Source organism: Triturus cristatus, chromosome 1_1 (genome assembly GCF_964204655.1).
Source record: "Triturus cristatus chromosome 1_1, aTriCri1.1, whole genome shotgun sequence".
Lineage (NCBI taxonomy): Eukaryota > Metazoa > Chordata > Amphibia > Caudata > Salamandridae > Triturus > Triturus cristatus.
Window position 1 is genome coordinate 141170591 of NC_140579.1, and position 14853 is coordinate 141185443.

At 43.8% G+C, this 14853-nt stretch overlaps 1 protein-coding gene across 1 annotated transcript; it reads right to left on the reverse strand.

The window, feature by feature from the left end:
• Positions 1-7373: 7373 nt before the first annotated feature.
• On the reverse strand, positions 7374-14422 carry LOC146869847 (cytochrome c oxidase assembly factor 3 homolog, mitochondrial-like). The gene is made up of 2 exons (XM_085622019.1): positions 14180-14422; positions 7374-7920 (listed from the first exon to the last, which is right to left on the reverse strand). Exons 1-2 carry the CDS (start codon positions 14376-14378, stop codon positions 7817-7819), a joined length of 303 nt encoding a protein of 100 aa, XP_085478145.1. The 5' UTR covers positions 14379-14422; the 3' UTR covers positions 7374-7816.
• Between the last annotated feature and the right edge of the window lie 431 nt (positions 14423-14853).

Consider the following 14853-nt stretch of genomic DNA (forward strand, 5'->3'; position numbering starts at 1 on the left):
ACAAGCGCGCCAAAGAATCCTCTACTGGTGGGTGTGTCCTCTGAGATATAGAGGGTACTTAGCAAGGAAGTGCAAAAAAGGATCCAGACAAGAACAAGGTAAAAACATAAGACTTCTTACCCTGGGGACTTCCCCTTGTAATGGTAGGATGGCAGTGAGTTTGTTAAAAATAGATTTGATGTATCTGAGAGATTATTGCTCCTACATCCAGCAGGTCAACACGTTTCAGCCCGATGCCTGATGAAAGCCTGGGACCCCTTCAGAGGGTCCCAGGCTTTCATCAGGGCAGGGATTCCCCCAAGTCTCACAAAGTTGACCCCCTGACTAAATTCATACATCACCAGTATACATACATTCCATACCAGTAATATTTATTGAAGGAGAACAGAGGTTTGCGGATTATGCAAGGTTCACAAGATCTCTTGCCATAGGTCAAGAGGACACCTGAAGGAGTTAACTAGTGGAGCCTTTTAGTCACTCATTTATTAATGGTCTCTCCTAACCTACTCAGGAATTTCACTCCTTCCAGCTGGTTCCAGGAATACCATAATTTTCATGGAGATGTACAATAACCTGCTGTCAGGGATAAACTATACCACAGCCATACAATACCAGGAACATATTGTGGACACATAATCAAGTTAGAAGGTCTACTCCAAGTCGAATTAAGCTTTGAAAGGAGGTACATCACTGCCAAAGTCTATGTTGTGGACCATGGTGTTTACATTTTGGGCTGGTCAGTGAAACAAGGTCTTTGCAGGTTCGAAATATTTTAATACCATTTGAAAAGAAATGTAAGAGGTCTTGGACCATTGGTTGGCTGGTCATTAACCCTATTTCTGCATCCTAATGGTTGTCTACGTGGTTGTTGCAAATAAAAAAGTGGTGAATTAACAGCTAAATAGTAGTGGAAAGATGATCATTGCCACTAATCCATATAATTGTAACACTAGATGAAGCTAAAAATCTTCATTACTTGTTACAGTCGCATATCATCAAATAAGCCTGCACCAAGAATAAACAAGCATTTGCAATGCAATAGGTCTCGCATTTACGCGAGTTTGAGCTATTGACATTGCAAATGGCAATGGCTTTTATTCTTGTTTTCGTTTTTGAAACATAAATAAAAGTCATGGTCATTTGCAATGCCAATAGCTCAACTCGCCTAAATGCGAGACCTATTGCATTGCAAATGCTAACGGCTGCCCTGCAGTTCCCCCGGGGCACAAACAGGCATCCACTTCTGTGAGGACAGCTGATCTCAGCAAAAAGACAGAAGTGGATGCCTGCATGTGCCCCGGGAGGACCGACATAAAAAAACACGCTAAGCGGCATAGCAACAAAATGGCATGGGACTGTCCACAGTCCCAGGGACACGCGCACGCTGTTTGCAATGGACAAATGGTGAGAGCAGCAATCTTTGTCCATTGCAGACGCGTGCATGAAGCCCTCGCGGAATTGATTACAAACGGTGCTCTCCTGGCTAGAGCAGTGCATGCGCTGCTTTCGCCAAGCGAGACCTAAAAAATACTGACAGCATTTGATACACTACATATAGCATTCCAATTCTGCAACAAGCCCTTCGGCCTCACCACTGCCTCTACTGATTTCCAAAAGATTATGAACTAATAATTCGAAAGCATGGACAGTGCCTGTGCATTACAAGATGATGTCTCAATTAACTCTAGCATCAATTAACTCTAGCACTGAGGAAGAACACACGGCCAAGCTACATGAAGCACTGAAGTTAGTTCAAGGTAGTGGTCTCACAGAAAAGGCACGTTTATGTAGAATACTTGGGTCACATCATCAGAGCCCAAGGTGTGGTGCCTAAAGCCTCCTTGGTGACTACCATCAAAGAAGTCCAGAGATATAGTAACAAGGAAGAACTTGTATCCTTCCTAGGCTTATAAGTGTTCTATATCATATTTACAAGGAACTAGGCAGAGTTAGTGGAGCGAACGAGAAAGCCGATTATGAAGGATGTTGGCTTCTTGTGAGAAGACTGTGACAAAGCATGCAAGAACTTAAGTATAAACTACAGCCAGCTCCATCTTTGAAATCGTTTGAAAACACACTAAAATATGTGGCACAGTTCTCAGTTAAATGGGACGTGGTGATGAATGATTGACTTGGCTTCACAAAAGGTGAGGAAACCAAAGGCTAGATATTTTGTGATTGAACATGAGCTTTTAGGATGCATGTGGGCCGTTACAAAGTCCAAGAGTTTGAAAAAGTGTCTCCATTTGATATCATATCTATCATTGACACTCATTCATGCTTTTCTGCATGTCAATCATGTGTCTACATATTTTGCATTGTGGCCTTATGTATTTTGTTCTTCTTTGAAAAATTGCAATAAAAACAAGTTTAAAAAAATTCATGTCAGGAAACCCCAATGTTACTGCTGACTTTATTACGCATGCTGAGTGATTCAGTAGTTTTTGATGATGAGTAGGATGAAGAAGGTAAAGTTGTTGCTGTTGCATATTTGATAGTTAGCCAAAGCATGTTGTGAACCTTAGACAGTGGGATTTTGAGTATACCAGGATATTGAATATATTGTGAAGGAGTGTAAGAAGTGTTTTGACAGATATCTCCACCCATCCCTAGAAAACGATGTCATTGTTAGGCAAGATGTGCAGAGTGTGGGAAACGGCATTTACAACGCAGGCAGAACCACACGTTCCGTACCATGCTTGCCTTTACCACGCATATGCCTCAACCAAGCATATGAGTGGTACAGCAGTCCGCGCTCTAGATTTGGAGTGGATGGGCGGGTAGATTGTGTGGAGGAACGGGAAAGATCGGGACAGGAACGATCTGGACACAGCTTGGTAAGTAGGGCTGGTGCCATGTTTTCGGCCTCAGGGTGGGGGTGGTCCGGGGCCGTGGTAGTTTTTAGGGCTGGGGTCCGGTATTAAAGCTCAGGGTGGGGTCGGGGCAGTTTTCAGGCCCATAAGTCGGGTTTTAGGGCTCAGGGTGGAGGGCGCTCTCTTTTGGGCTTTGGGGAAAGTTTTAGGGCTCAGGACAGGGGGCTGGGGTCAGGTCGTTTTTAGGGCTAAGGGCCGGGTTTTAGGGCTAAGGGTGGGGGGTGTCGGGGTAGTTTTTAAGGCTGGGGGTCGATTACAGGGCTGGGTTTTAGAGCTCAGGGCTGGAGGGGGCTGGGGTGTGATCTTTACCACACATATGCCTTCACCAATCATGCCTTCACAATGAAGTTTGTGGTAAAGACATGCGTGGTAAAGACATGCGTGGTAAAGACGCGGTCATTGTAAAGGCCACGTAAAGGCATGAGATGTAAACGCATGCGTGGTTCTGTCATACAACCGGCGAGTGTACGTGTGGAGCTTAAACCCATACGTTGAGATATGTATGATCTTAAGTGCCAAATATGTAGGGAATCCAACAACATTTACAAGATTAGATCTAACCAACTCATGCCCAGAGACCCACCCAGTGGACTATGGAAAGATGTAGATGTGTTTGGGTCCATAAAAAAAGTTATCCATCTCCATTCACTAATCTATAGTCATAATAGACTACTTTAGCAAGTGCATAGAAATTACATTTCTGTAACACCTAACTGCTGGGTAAGTCTCGAGTACTTTAAGTAATAATTTTCATGGGAACTGAATCTTTCCAACGCAGATTGTATCTGCCTAAGTTGCCACCTCTTGAACTTCTAATGGTCTTCCACATAGTAAGGCCATTGTAGCACCCACAGAATATTGAGCAGGTTGAACATGCCAGTTGGGTGATCAAGGAAGCCATGCCACTGGCCCTTAATGGAGGCCTGTGGTGACTAACGCATTAAGAACTTCCCTGTGGGTGTACTGCACTACACCCCATTAGGGTAACTAGTAAAGCTCACTTTGAACTCTTACGCGGCACAGTAGCCGTCACCAATCTCCATCCCAGCTGGTTAAAAAAAGGGGAGAGTGACTTAACCATGTGAGTGACACAAGTGAGATGCTGTATATGAATGACAATGCGAAGCACAATAGTATGACATTTTATGGTGTTAAATGGAGAGCTGGGATCAAGAATAAGAATACTGTGGGCAAATTGGTAAGAATGAAACGTTCGCTTACAAAAGCATAGGAGTAATTAATTTAGCCAACCTTTGTATGTGGTGAAGAAAAATGGTTCCGTTGTGTTATTGGAGAATGGCCAGTGGTGGAATGGCTTCTGTGCTGTACTCACATCACCCCAGGTCAGTCATAAAATTCAATTGCTCGAGTGTGGAAGAGAAGTGAATGGGCATGTTGCTGCTTGTGATTCTGGCTCATCTGGCAATCAGTCTTCCTGCTGCGAGTGAGAATATGGATGTCAAAACTTCTTTAGACTTGAAACCCGCAGGAGCTTTTGGCAAAATACACATGGTTATAAACCTTGTGAGATGAATGGTCAGATTCAGAGACTGTCTAATGGGCTAATCTTTTCAAAAGACGGGATGAGGTGCATTAATCGGTTGTTTGCATTGTGAATTCTTCCTTGACATCCTGTCTCCTTCCCTTTCTCGTGAGACAGCCCATGCACAGTCTCTGCACACTCCTGTAGAATGTTGTGCTGTAACATTGGGAGTTTGGTGGCAGTGAGTGGGGGACCAGCTTTCTGCAACAGGAATTTTTAGTAGACAGTTCAATAAATGTTGTGTTCCTCACCTCAGTCAATCATAATTTACCTCTATGGCTCATACATATGTTAATATGAAATTGAAGTCTGCTCCAGGGTTATTTTAGCTGGCGTGCATGGTTCAGGTGCCTAGTTTGCAGAACCACCCCATTGTTGGGGATTATTTATCTAGAGTATACCAGAGAAGCCAAAATATCAAATCATGCAAAATCATTCCTCTACTGCAAACTAAGTTGGGATCCGTTGTTGCCGAGAGGGCCTGAAACTCTACAATCCTCCCTGCAGATGCAATTGCTTTCCACGTTAAAAGGTATGATGATGATAATCAATCAATCTTTTGTAAAGCGCACTACATACCCGCGAGGGTCTCAATGCGCTGGGGTGCAATGGTTTGTCTCAGCCAATAATCAAACTGATTGCACTAGGGAGCAGAGTCTACAATGAATGTTTGTAAAAGACACCAGCCATCAAAGAGCCTTAATGCTTCTTCTTGCTTAACGGAAAATGGTCTCCAAGCCCATTAACAAATGCAACAGCAGATAAAGAGACAAATGCTTAAAGTATTCATCTAGGATCACTGAATCAGCTATGAAAAATTGCTGGACATAAGCTAAAGTGGTCTATAGAAATGGAGTCGATCAGGAGTCTAATGACATTTTTTTGCCAACTTTATTTATGTTGGCACCTAGAGAATTGTTACTGGATCCACACTACAGTTCTTTTTTCTGACAAAACGTTACCTCAATCCTTTATGAACCACTGACTACGAACGCGAATACATATCGCCGACCTTCTTCCAATGAAACTCCAAGTATTTCAGGAACTAAGTGCTCAGGTTCAGAAATGGAAGGGAGGAATGAAACACCATCCCCTTCTACTGAACAAAGAGGCCTATGATGTGAGCACATTGTAGACCTACTGATGTCGGTAGAGTAGGATGGGCGGCATTTAATGGTCTACATTTTCAGAAAAATAAATAAAAGAATTATGAATGAAAATAAAAATCAGGACTAAAACATTAGGAAAGGACTGGTCTCGCAAAAATGCATCTTTAAGGATCTCTTTAGGTATCTGAGACTGCCTGGCAGGGGTCTCTGAGCTGTGCTGCTAAGAGGAGGCCATACAAATGGAGTGAATATTAAAAATGTGCACAAAGGGTTCACTTGTGACTTCCACTGGGTCAAGATTTCATGCATTTTGGGGAAATATCAGAAGGAAATTTGTCTCCTTGTCCAGAAGAAAACCTCTTAATGGTATCATGACTCTCTAAACTGACAATCTCTAGAAGGTGTGTGATGGACCAGGCTGGGACGATTTATTTATCTGGTAGTTTACGAACAGCCAACATGGAACTTGGTGCATAGTGAAGCGTTTGCACTTGAGTTCCATTAACAAGATGCCGATTGTTACAAAGCAGAACAGGGCATACATATCATGTTTACAGATATGGGCACACAACAAAAAGTTATATCAAGGATTTATGCATAGTGCCTGGCTGAGTGCCGGCTACACAATGGATGAGTGCATGAGCTGTGTTTCTAGAAATAATTTCCGAATGAGATGTTCTTACTGTTGACAGAGTGGGCAAGGTTAATTCGCTTGCAACGTGATAAAAATATTGATTTCATATACAGAGTTTAGTGCAGCTAACTGTTCCTGCTCACACTAGCAGCTGCTCTAATAGACAGGCAGACGTGGCACGTCAACAGGTGTAAATTCATTTTTCGAAAAATAAACATAAGTGTTTGCCTTAAAAATTAAAGATGCATGTGTTTTCTCATTTACACCCCATAAGCAGGCTCTGCACATAGAGCGTTCTGGACACAAAAGTCTTTCAAGTTACTATAACTGGGATCCGAAACCCCAGTCCACAGGATTCCAGCTTGCACACATCCCACGCCTACACGAAACAAGATCAGGAAAGTGTGTTCTCTTACATTTCTTCTAAAGTGTGAAACACCCTCACACTCCACATCAGATCCTCCATCATCTCTTCTTGACTTCCACAAGAAGCTGAAGACCTGGCTTTTCAATTAACACCCTACCATAGGCAGGGCTAGGCACACACCTGCTCAGTGCCAAGATACCCATGTGGGTAACAGTGCGCTTCACAAATACACAGAACTGTGGTGGTATTTGCTTGAAGAGGGTAATACACCACACTGCATGAGCAGCTGCAATGCATGCTAATTGTACCATATAGCATTAGGGGCGACCCTCATACCGAATGTGTTAATGAGGCAAAGCTCAGTCGTCATCATAATGAATGGACAGATAAGCATGAACAGCAATGTTGACGAGATCTTAACGGGTAGGGATTTGTTTTTGTCAGCAAAGCCACAAAATGACTTAAAACTATGCTGCACTCCAAACAGCAAAGGGGACAGGCATGATGTATTCAAGATGCTATCCACTGCACTTCCTCTACACATTTTCCATCCATCCCACCACACCGCTTTTACTTTAGTGAGACCATACCCATAAACTCCCATCTTAAAAACAAAGAAAACACTACATACATTCCCCATTTCCCCCAGTTCCTAAATACCATCGCTAATTAAATCAACACTCTGCTCGGCAAAGCACAAAACTGCAAAAACTTGGGCACAACTAACCTTAACATGAGAATTTCCAATAAATGTGCTTCTGCAAAGAAAATCCTTCAAGACTGAAAGCAACCTGGATTACCGTTGCTAAAGTTGAGAACAGAGGGGGCAGCTCAATACACACAGCAGTCCTTTTTCCTTCCACATTTATTTAAAAAAAATAATCATTTGTCTACTTTATGAATCGCTATAGCAATTTAATGGACACAACAGTGAAAATGTGTTATGGTCATCAACATAAAACACAGACTTTTGACTCCATGATAGACGACCCTAATGAAATAAAACAAGGGGGTCGGAATTAACTTGGAAATTGATTAAATGTTAGATAAAGTCCTTCACCCGCTGAATGTTCAAAAATTATTAAAGCAGCCACTGAACAGCAGTGTAAGAAAAACAAAACTGGGGAATTAAGAATTTCTGGACGTTTTCTGGAAATGCTGTCAAGAGCATCAACTTATTTTCCAAAGCAGGCGGCAACAGGGACAAGCGATGCAGAAGAACAGTAACAAGTCCTCAGTAAAGCCCAGTGTAGCCTGGGGTCTCCTCTCCACTTCAGTTCTGCGTTGTGCTCAGTTTGCGGATGTTTTTGGGAATCTGGCGCGGGCAATCTTGGCTTCCTCTTCAAGTTCATCTAGAAATTTCTCTTGGGAAACAGAATAGAAGGTGTACCCATCTAGAGTACATAGTTAAGGAATCACTTGTGATTGGTAACGTAAGAAAAGTGCAACACTGCTTCCCCAACTAGGTTCAGCATGAAGGAACATCCACTTGATGAACTGGAAATGAAAGCATTTCAATCTGAATACGACAGAAACCATATGCAGGGGCAAGTTAATATATAATAAATGACAAGTAAACGCTAAACAGACAGCACATGCAGCATGCACATAGATCACTAGGCAGGAAGGAGAAAGTTGAATACCAAATCTACATTCATATTAAGCTGCTTATCCAGCCTAGGTGCCTGGGCAAAGCAAAGGTTTATAAGATTGCCCAGTCATTCAACTGAGACACTAGCTTAAGTATAGACACCTACCACTGCGCTGACCCGCACTTCAAAATAAAGTAAGTTTGCAATCGTTCTGATAGACTATACCATACAACTAGGTAAGGTCGATGCATATTCCAAGACTCTGTCGATGCAATACTGGTTTTAAATGCTCACGCAGAGTTTACAACAGAACTGTAAATACACCTAGAAGATATTTGCGGGTCAGTGCTTAAAGCCTAGTGAAGAGTAAAGAGAAAACTTCCAGATTGATGTTCTGCACTGAACAACACCGTCTTGCGCAAATCACTTCACCTCCCTGAGACTCAGTTCATTTGTTTACCAAAGTTGTGGGCACGAACTTTATGAGCGGAGCATGTACGTTTTACACATTTATGAACTTTCCAAAGTCTCGGCAGAGGGAACATGTTAAGATTTCTATATGCTATCATGGATGTCCACTGAATCCTCTTTTTTTTTTAATCTTGCAGACGTTGACATACATCAAATATGAGTTTTGTTGAAATATTTATTTACACAAATATACATAATATATACAATATGCCAACTAAACAGTTTACATTAGTAGTGAGTAGCATTTTTTGAAGCCGTCAATCGTTTGAGATACATTTTAATCCAAAGCGAACAATATCGGATCTCATATCCATACTGTAGGGTATCTCACTCGTAGACGAAGCGTGTTCTTTACAAAGTGGTTTATATTCTTCAGCAAATAAACAATTGGGGGGGGGGGGATTTCGTGGGGGGAAACTGTGGCAAGTGTTGGTGTTAATAACAGGAAGACACTGGCTCAAACACACCAACTTTGAAACAAGAAACACCAGAGGAGATAATATGTGTAATAGGTCAAACGCACAAGAGACAAAACCATAAGCAAAGATCTAAGAACACAAGGAGCCACCGACCTCTGAAATGAATGTGGCAAGATCCGATAAAGAGGCTGGGCAGCGTGTATATTGTGGGACACCCAATAAAAAGCATGCGCTAATATGCCTAGCAACTTAGGAATGGGCACAGCTGTAGCACCCATACCATGTGTGCTACAAGGTCAAAATGGTGGGATGCCTGGGTAATGCCACGCTATAGAGGGAGGAGAATGGTAGAAGGATGTTTATAAAAAGTTCACTGTGCATGCCAGAAGTCCACTGAACTGTACCACTAAGGAAGCTCCGCAGGGGGTAGTCTTTAAGGAACATGGGTGGGACTTTCCAATGCCAGAACAGGAGCACAGGCAGACTCAACACTATACAACATCAAGGGCATACATACAGGCTGGCTATGGCATGTTTGTTCCGAAGTGCTGGCGGGACCCACACCAAATAGGATTCACTACGGGGCAGGACCCTTGGAGGCAGTGTGACTACAGGGCTACTCCGATATAACGTGAGGTCCCACGTGGAGCACAACCTCTCCCACAATGGGAGAGAGTGATCAAAAATAAAAATCTTTGCGGATAGAAAAAGAAGCAGCTATCTGCCCTTATTGTAAATAGCGTAGAGAAATTCCATCAATACTGTTTATTCCAGGAGGTACTGTGTCATCGCCCTGAAGAAAGTCCAGCACCCTTTAGTGGCTTAAGCGGACTGAAACATGCAGGCACTAGGGTCTTAGGACCATAATATCCCAAACGCCCTATAAATTTTTATCAATTTTAATATCCCGGTCAGATCCAAGAATAAAGGGAAACTGGGATCTGTCTGTGGGTTTTTAATCTTTATTCCCCCTGGCCAAACACTTTTCTAAGAACTCCCTGAAATACGGTTGAGCCCACCCTGACTTCTAGGCGTCAGGGTGACCCGATGATGAAGCATGACGCCACTAGGGTGTGTGAAGGTATATAAAACAAAAGGACTTGCCTCCTTTCCCACATCCTAGTGGCGTACTACTCGTAGCTTCACATAGGGATTTCCCATCACTGTTTGATTAGGATCCATTTGGAACAATAATCGTGAAATACGACTAAGGTATCAGGGGAGTACTTGTGTCATTAAGTGTTCTAACACGGGAGGGTGTACTCCCTCTTGAGAGTTCCTCTCGGCCCTTCTGGTATCGAGAATGTCCTCTCTCTCGTTTACCTTTGTGTATCACATGTTTGTTCTGTGACCAAATCTTGCTTATTGCACAGTGCAATACCATGCAGCCAATAGTTATCTTCCGACCTCCTTGCAAAGGACTCACCAGTGGGCTCGAGAGGCAAGGGCCAGCCTCAAGCTATTGCAGCACCCCCCCCCCCCCCCCGCTCCTTGTGTGCCCTCCCTTTCCAATTAATCGAAGACTCCCCACTGAGGTTTATGTGGTTCTATTTGGGTTTTCCAACAATGTCTGCAATTTGTCATAGGTAGCACCATCACTGCATGCTGGTGGATCGAACAGATCCTTCACGGAGGTGCTTAAGGCGATTCTTGTGTCGTCCTTCCAATGCATTTGCGAAGACTCCATAAACCTACAACTGATACCCGTGGTATTCCAGTCCTCACCACCCACTGCTCTATTGTAGACTCCACAGTGTCATGGTCCTTAACTGGTTCTTTTTTTTTTACGCTATCAAGAGGTCATCGGCACATTTTATCTCAGAATTCAAAGACTCGTCATGATCAGGTTCCTAGTAGGATCGGAATCCAGCTCAACTCTTAAAGATCGATGCAGCACCCCTTAGCTGCCATAATATCTACGTTCCGAGTATATTTAACCAACATGCAGGTGACACTCGGTAATGCGTCTAGATTGCACTACTGATGATGAATATAACTGACTTAAAAATTGTTTTGGAACGGTTGTGTTCTGGATGAATGAGGACTCCTTGCATCATCACACTGACAAGACAAGTCTACCTTATTGGCTGCACCTTTCATCTGCTTAATGCTAAGGCATGGAACTCTATACCACAATGACTCAAACCCATAACTTTTCTTCTTTAATTTCGTGAGCTTCTAAAAACACACATTTTGCTCTTTGCCAGGATTATTGCTAACTGTATAGACTTAATTTAGAGTCAGATGCTGGATGGGTAAGTGCTGATTCCTACAAAACATAAATCAATCACTCCTGGGTGCACTCATCATGGCTGTATACCTGTAGGGTTACTCTTCTCACCATTTTCCTCCTCTTCAATGCCTGACTGCATCCAGAGTAACCCCAATAGTCGCCCTCCTGCCACTATTTGGTGGACACTACAGAGCATTTGGTTGCCTGTAACTAGGGTCCTCCTGTGCGTGGTCCTCTGTTGGCGCACCAGGCAGAGGAAGCCTACGGGGCATTTATCCTGGATGACTGCAACTAATGCAGGCTATGGGCTATACCATTCATACACATGGATAGAACATTAACCTGGCTGCTTGGAACGCTGCACTACTATGAGCAGCCCAGCTGCCATCCCTGGTTAGCCGATAAAGAGCATTACCAAACCTGTTTTTCTAACATACATGCCTATGGATTAATGTGTTGCCCCTAGATGGCCTCAAAAATGCACTATAGCTGACTGTAAACACTGCATCTCTGGGAGACTCTCAGGAGTCACTCCTGGAGAACATGTAGAGGATCTGCTATTGCTGCCTTATTAACTACATACCATGGGCTGCTTTTTTTTGCTCGCGAGTGGATTTCATACACACCCACTCAATTAGGAACAATACTTAATTTATGTACATTGGATGTGTTCTATCTATGGTAGCCTTCACAAGTCTAGAAGCAGCAACATAAGACAATAGCACATCTATGGCGGCTCCCGCAGCATACCAACATTTTTTTCCACACAAGACACCCTAGAGTTCAACAAACTTTCAACCAAACAAACCCACACTGTGCGGCATGCTAGCAGTCCGACAATGTGCTGAGCGACTCTTCAGTAGTAAAGTGGCATATAAATTCAGTTACAATATACCAAGGCAGACTGCTCTGTGTAAGACACTGGTCATTACTCCCTCTTGGTGAATCCAGAAGGAGACCCTGTACAGTGCTCCACTGCATTTGACTTGGTTCGTTTTATACAAATAGAGCATTTATACAAGAAGCAACCCCTGAACCACAGAATACCCAGGAAGACAGAGCAAACTCGCATTAGTGCCAAGGTATTCCGTCTAACATAAACCCCTTACATGAAGCAGAACACTTCTTCCCTAATCTGCATTGCCAAGCAGTTTCTCCTTCCTCTACAGAGCCAGAGCCAGACCCGGTCCTTCTATCCAATGTCAATCTTCTTGCCAAGGGTTAACCACTCACACTCTGCCAAGAGTTCCCATGCCATGTCCAAGTTCAACACCGTCAGCTAGTCCTGCATTTTAACCAACAGATACTTAATTTAACAGCCTTGCCATGTATCTTGGGTTAGAATAACGCATTTTGGTGGGTTTTCCCGCATTACTGCGAGGACCCGCGATTATCACGCAATTGGAGGCAGCAGCAAATTCAATTTTACACTGCCTTGCGGTGTTTGAACCACATAACTGCCCAAATCTGTACTCTAAAGCGTTACATATGGTTCTGTTCAGCCTACTTCCTAGGCCCATTAGAAGTCGTCTTCCTTACTGCCATACATACACATGGTGCTCCTCACCCCGCTGATTAGTCCGTGATTATTCCGACAGTCCCATGCGGGAGATGTCCAAGTACCGGAGCGAACTGTCCTCTCAAACAGTGATTCGGTCATCAGGGTGAATTTTCATGACAGACACTAGACTCGCAGCAAATCAGCCTCAGCACAATTCAAGTACGAGGTAAGTGTCCTCGCCCCGGCCGGCAGCTATAAATTACATTACACAGCAGCTGAGTGCGTGAAAAACCTGCTCTATGTGATCTCCCAACATTCACAGTCCTAGCATGCCACTATTAATGGGATTTCTGGTAATTCTCTGTCCTGGTACTCAAGGCCTGCAGATCACAGACCGCCAGTAGTGTGTGGCAAACTTTCTGAAAGTTTGCAGTTTAAGTATACAGACACTGGATTACAAGATACTTTGTTTTGCGTACACACCCCATTTATAAAAGTCTCAAAAATATGCCACCTTTTCGAGGCTGTACTCCAGCTGCATAATATGCTAACAAGCCAACAATCTACAGTCTCCCCTTCTCCACAATACAATCATTTGTTTAGTTTTAGTACCCCTCCAATTCTCCAAATGAATCAAAGCAGCTAGCAGCTGTTCTGCTCCATAATCAACTTTTGTTGGACTTTCTGTCCAGCACTGGATATACCATTATAAAAAAATAAGTCAGAACTCACCATCCTAGAGCCCATGATAAAATAATACTACTGGCATGTAACAATTTCAGCTCCGGCTTTATATCTACAACCTTGATAAAAATGCAAAACCACAAATCCCAGAATTCAATGGGATGTTTCTTAAAAAGCCACTAATGGCTGAAAGTATCACACTTTAACAACGACAGAAGCTGCATTAGGCCGAAGAGAGCCACTTGTCACAGTTCACTTTATGCCTTATCATGCCATGATGTAGGTACCAGAGAGCAGAAGCCAGCTCCTTCTAATATAGTGCCAGAAGAAGATCGCATGTCTCAACAGGAGCAGAAGAGGTTCTCCCACATTACAGACACTGTAAAGCACCCGGAACACCCGCAATTCTGTATATCTCATTACGTGGACATAATAAAGTGACAACCAGAGTGTGGCACAGAAGTGTCACACATAAGCACACTGAAGACATGGAAATGTCAAATATAAGGATTCTGAAACAAATTGGCAGTTATGGTTTGTACTTATAACGTGAAATGTGAAACTGAAAAGTACCACTGTACAAAGTGCTGAGTCAAAAGCCAAGTCTTGCTGAAGGGGATCGCTAGTTAGCACCCCTGGTGCGCCACCACCATTGTTTCCCCTCGCGCCTCGCACACGGAAGCACTTGCACTACAGTTACACTGTTGCTCCCGCTGTCTCAGGTTTCTCACGCATAGGTTCAGTGAAGGATACAGATGCCCAGAACTATGGCCCCAATGCCCAGCCCGGTAGCCATGTTTCTCCCCCGAAGCTTATGCACATTCCTCTGCCAGTGCGCCAGCTCCGCTCTCCTCATCGATGCTCTCTGCTCCGGCTCAAGATCGGCCCGATTGGGATCTATCCTCTGCGCGAACTTGGCTGTCTTCTCCCCTCCAGCCGGCTTCTGCTCCATCTTTCCGAATGTCCGTGAACCCTGACCCGGTTACGCATCTCTAGACCATAGAGATCCGATGCAGGACCTTGAGTGTCACAGCATAACAACCAGAGAGCGGGCGCAAGCAGCTAGAGCGCCACCTCAGGTCGGTTTAGAAATTGTACCCGGCAAGAGAGCAGCGATTACACACACAACTTCACTCCTCTGTTGTGAGCAGGCGTCAGTAATGTATATCCCGGACAGACAGTATTTTTCACAATCAGACCAGGCAAATTTCAGTAAATGTAGAGGGTCGACTGAATGTAGAAGAAGGCAAGGTTTCATGTGTTTTAATGCAGAATTAGTGTAATGTGGAGGCCCGTCGGCCCTGCCAAGTTCTTCAGGTTCAGCATAGCTGGCACGTTTTCACCTATAGAGCCCGGATCCCCCCCCCCCCCCAAGTAGTCCCCCTCCCCAACCCCTGTACTCCCACAATCAAAATTGCCAGTCCATG

What these genes read in the sequence shown, in the direction of transcription:
- LOC146869847 (XM_085622019.1), bottom strand. Translation starts at nt 14,378, where the DNA reads ATGGAGCAGAAGCCGGCTGGAGGGGAGAAGACAGCCAAGTTCGCGCAG. An exon ending in GGCCATAGTTCTGGGCATCT is followed by an intron (nt 7,921 to 14,179) that starts GTATCCTTCACT and finishes TATGTACTCTAG; the next exon opens with ATGGGTACACCTTCTATTCT.